The sequence below is a fragment of the Lycium ferocissimum genome, chromosome 3 (assembly GCF_029784015.1).
Source record: "Lycium ferocissimum isolate CSIRO_LF1 chromosome 3, AGI_CSIRO_Lferr_CH_V1, whole genome shotgun sequence".
Classification (NCBI taxonomy): Eukaryota; Viridiplantae; Streptophyta; class Magnoliopsida; order Solanales; family Solanaceae; genus Lycium; species Lycium ferocissimum.
In genome coordinates this window covers 53,301,232-53,305,317 of record NC_081344.1, presented here as the reverse complement: position 1 = coordinate 53,305,317, position 4,086 = coordinate 53,301,232, and the positions used below count along the sequence as shown (strand labels likewise).

At 38.8% G+C, this 4,086-nt stretch overlaps 1 protein-coding gene across 1 annotated transcript; it reads right to left on the bottom strand.

The window, feature by feature from the left end:
* Positions 1–2,083: 2,083 nt before the first annotated feature.
* LOC132048916 (uncharacterized) lies at positions 2,084–2,725 on the bottom strand. The gene is made up of 2 exons (XM_059439596.1): positions 2,372–2,725; positions 2,084–2,308 (listed from the first exon to the last, which is right to left on the bottom strand). The coding sequence occupies exons 1-2, from the start codon at positions 2,723–2,725 to the stop codon at positions 2,084–2,086; spliced, it is 579 nt and encodes a 192-aa protein (XP_059295579.1).
* Between the last annotated feature and the right edge of the window lie 1,361 nt (positions 2,726–4,086).

Here is a 4,086-nt window from a genome sequence, read left to right as displayed (position 1 = left end):
AGTACACTTGTATAATATGGGTTAACCCATAACCAATCCAGTCATTTATCACCCAACCCATATTTACCCACATAAAATATGAGCGGTTTGAAACCCAACCCATTTTTGTTCAAAGCATTTTCAACCAAACCAAATCCAACCAAACCCACCCATTTGCCACCCCTTGCATCGGTATACACACGCTCCTGCAGTAGGTTTCAAGTGACCTATGGGGACTCCTGAGGTCCATATATCCGCACGAATACCATATCTCCCACATCATATCCGGTCTCAGCCGTTTGGCTAAATCATCATCATCACTTTGTACATGTACCATATCCAATATCAGGCCTCCCAGTCCCCTGTCGTGTCTTTCATCAATTAAATGCCAATAATACCATGAAAGTATGAATGGATATGCAAATGCACAATGTCAAGTATATATATCCTTTGCATAGTTTAGACGAGATGTGGAGTGATGAATGTAAATCAAGTCAATAATCACAAGTATTCGATAAAGTAGCCAACATAGCCCAAATAAGCATCAATTATACCAACCTAAATAGATTTATCCACCATTCCTCATGGCCTAAAGGCTAAACACATAATCCTCGTCACTTAGCATATTTAATTCATGTTTTAGTTACTCATACAGTTACACTGGTACCCGCATAAGTGCTCGTCACCTCACGAGTACGCGACCCCCAATTCCCCGTTATGCCTCTTAATTACATTAACCAACACATAACACTACATAAAGGGTCTAATAAGTCTCAACTTGCTTGAATCTGAAGTCAAAGAGTCACTCCATAACCTTCCCTTTCCTCTGAGCCCAATCTGTTCAAATATGGTATTTACATTAGAATACAAGTCTAACATACCTATATTACTGTATAAAGGATTTAGGTCCAAAGAGTCAACCCAAAACCCCGATGGTCAAAACAGTAATTTGATTGTGAAATCGAGTTCATCATAGTCAAAACAGTAGTCTACGAGGTCACGAATCCAACAAATACCCATATTGCTATACTTTAGTTCGGAACCCAAAATTGAACAAAAAAGGGAAACCCGAGCCCACAATAGCAAAATTGGAAATTAAGCATAAATTCGTCTAACCCATAGCCTAGATAGTCCATATCCTAAAAATCATGAAGTTCTAACCACACTTGAACCCTTAAATCATAAATCTCATAGAGAACCCATTTCCATGAAAACCCTAATTTCACTACTTAGAAATCAAGAATAGGAACATAAATTTAGGGAAGGAATCATGGATAAAAACTTAGATTAAGGTTTAGAACTTACCCCAATGAAGAAACTTGCAATTAGCTCTTGAAATCACCTTAATCCGAGCTCTATAACTTCTAAAATAGGTGTATGAAGAATGAAACTCGAATTTGGGGTTTTCAATATGCCCAACTATGATTTGGCCTTTGCGATCGTGAGGCCTATCATCGCGATCACGAGGCATTAAACCCGACCCAACCCAGTTTTTCCTCTGCGCGATCGCGACCCGCTTTCTTTTCTTTCATCGCGGTCACATGACCCTCATTGTGATTGCGATGAAGGAAACCAGATGACAGCTGAAGCCAATTTTTTGGTTTTCCTAAAATCTCGATCCAACACCCGAAACTCATTTGCAATCCCCCAGACAAAATATGCATTTCTATCATAAAACACGATTCGAACTCTCTCGCGCACTCAAAATTCCCAAAAGAGGTCGTCTTGACCCAGAATGTCTTGGGACCCGAACCAAAGGCTTGACTAAATAAAAAATCACATTCCGGAACTAATGTAATCGATGAAACTTCTAAAATTAAGCATATACCCCCGATGTTGACTCTGGTCAAACATCTCTATTTCCCTAACTTAGAAAATTCAAATTTCACTTAAACCAAACAAAAACCCGCTCACTTACCTCGGGAACCGCGTCACCCGTCCCCCCAGGTCATAAATACCGAATTGAAACTACGGGAGGGGTATTTTGGGGAAAATAAGGATAAAACCTCAAAATGACTAAGCGAGTCGTTACATCAGATACCAGTAAAAATAGCGTTCGTCCTCGACCGACAAAAGATAAAAAGATACCTGGATCCTCAAAAAGCTAGAGATATGTAGATCGCATATCAGAATTGGTCTCCCCATTAGCCTTCTCAACTGGACGATGTCTCCACTGCACTTTCACCAAAGCTATTTCTTTCAATCTCAACTTCTGAACCTGTCTATCCAAGATGACTATCAGCTCTTCCTCAAAAGCTAAATTATGATCAAGCAACACCGAATCCCACCGAATCATATGAGAACTATCCAGATGGTACTTCTTCAGTATCTAAACATGAAAAATTGGGTGAACACCCGAAAGACCCGGAGGTAAAGCCAAGTCGTAAGCTACCTTCCCAATGCGCTGAACAATCTCAAACGGACCAATAAACCTCAGATTCAGCTTCCATCTCTTCCCAAACCTCATCACACTCTTCAAAGGTGAAACCTTCAGCAGAACACTCTCCCCAACCATGAACTCCATCAACTTCATCTTATCCAAAGTATCCCTCAACAAGTATGCACCCCAAGGCTTAACCTCAAAAGCATCAAACCAACCAATGGGGGAACGACAACTCCTACCATACAATGCCTTAAATGGTGCCATCTCAATACTCGAATGGTAACTGTTGTTACAAGCAAACTCCTCCAACGGTAGAAACTGATCCCAATGACCACTAAAATCAATCACATAGGCTCGTAACATATCCTCGAGAACCTCAATAATCCTCTTAGACTGGCCATTGGTCTGAGGGTGAAAAGCTGTACTAAGCTCCACTCTAGTTCCTAACTCTTTTTGTTCAATCCCGTATGTTAATACGTTAAGTTACGCGTAAGTTAGTCGACGTAAGCTCGGAGAACAAGATTATCTGGGAGGTTATAAGATAAGAAAGTATTGGAAGGGTTAGAGATTAAGCAAATCAAAAAGAATAAGTTTCAGTTTAATTTCCCAACTTATGGAGTGACTTACGACTGTACATTGGAGGTATGGGCCGATGTTATAACCTGTACTATTGGGTAATACTAGGAGTACTTAATATGATAAAAGGTTGAGTTATGAGGTATTTGAATCGTATGATTATATTCGTATGTTATGTTTTGAAGTCAAGCAAGTTGTAAAATAAAAGTCGAAAAAAGTTATCGCAAGTTACGCTCATAATTTTATTGAAATTTGGGTTAGATGTCACTGAGCTTTTCTCCCAATACAGTTAGATTTATGGGGTGAACCACCTATCATATCTAAGGTCTACGAGTCTAGTTTTGCATTAAACTGTTCATTGATACGACATTGGAGTAGAGAGATATTCGCATTTTTGCGGGACTGCGCAGGCAGCCGACCCACTTGAGGCGGTCGAGACATTCAGATCTTATTTAAATGGTTCCACTTTATTTTAACTCGTTTCTCGCCCAAATCATACCAAAAACACGCCTAAATACTCTCTAAAGTTTCCCTTACCACCCCTCCAAGATCTATGAGTTTATAATGTGATTTCACCCCCCGAAAAGTTCATAGAGATTGTGTTACTCCTTTCTCCTCTTTCTTGTGATTTTAAGGATTCTTTAAGGAGAAGTAAGCTTGGCTCAGGTGTTGTTGCTACTGTTTTGAGGTAATATTTATCATCCCTCATTTGTATTTGAGTGAATCCAAGTAATAGCTAAGCTATATGAGCTAGAACATATGAATAGACGGGCGGAAATCATATTTAGTTGTCGTACCATATGAGCTAGAACATACGAATAGACGGGCGAAAATCGTATTTAGTTGTCGTACCATGTTGGACTATTTTGTGGTGTTTATATGATGTTGTTGTGGATGGAGTTTGGAGAATAATATATATATATATATATATATATATATATATATATATATATATATATATATATATATATATATATATATATATATATATGTTGTAGTTAATATGTAACTTGAAGAGAAGAAGAAGTATAAAAGAGTGTTGTGTTGCTAGTTAAGGATCGAGCTTGCCGCCGATGTACTGTATGCTAGCTATTCCTTAGCGGTGATGGATATATGGACTAATGGTGGCATGTTATTGTTGATGTTGT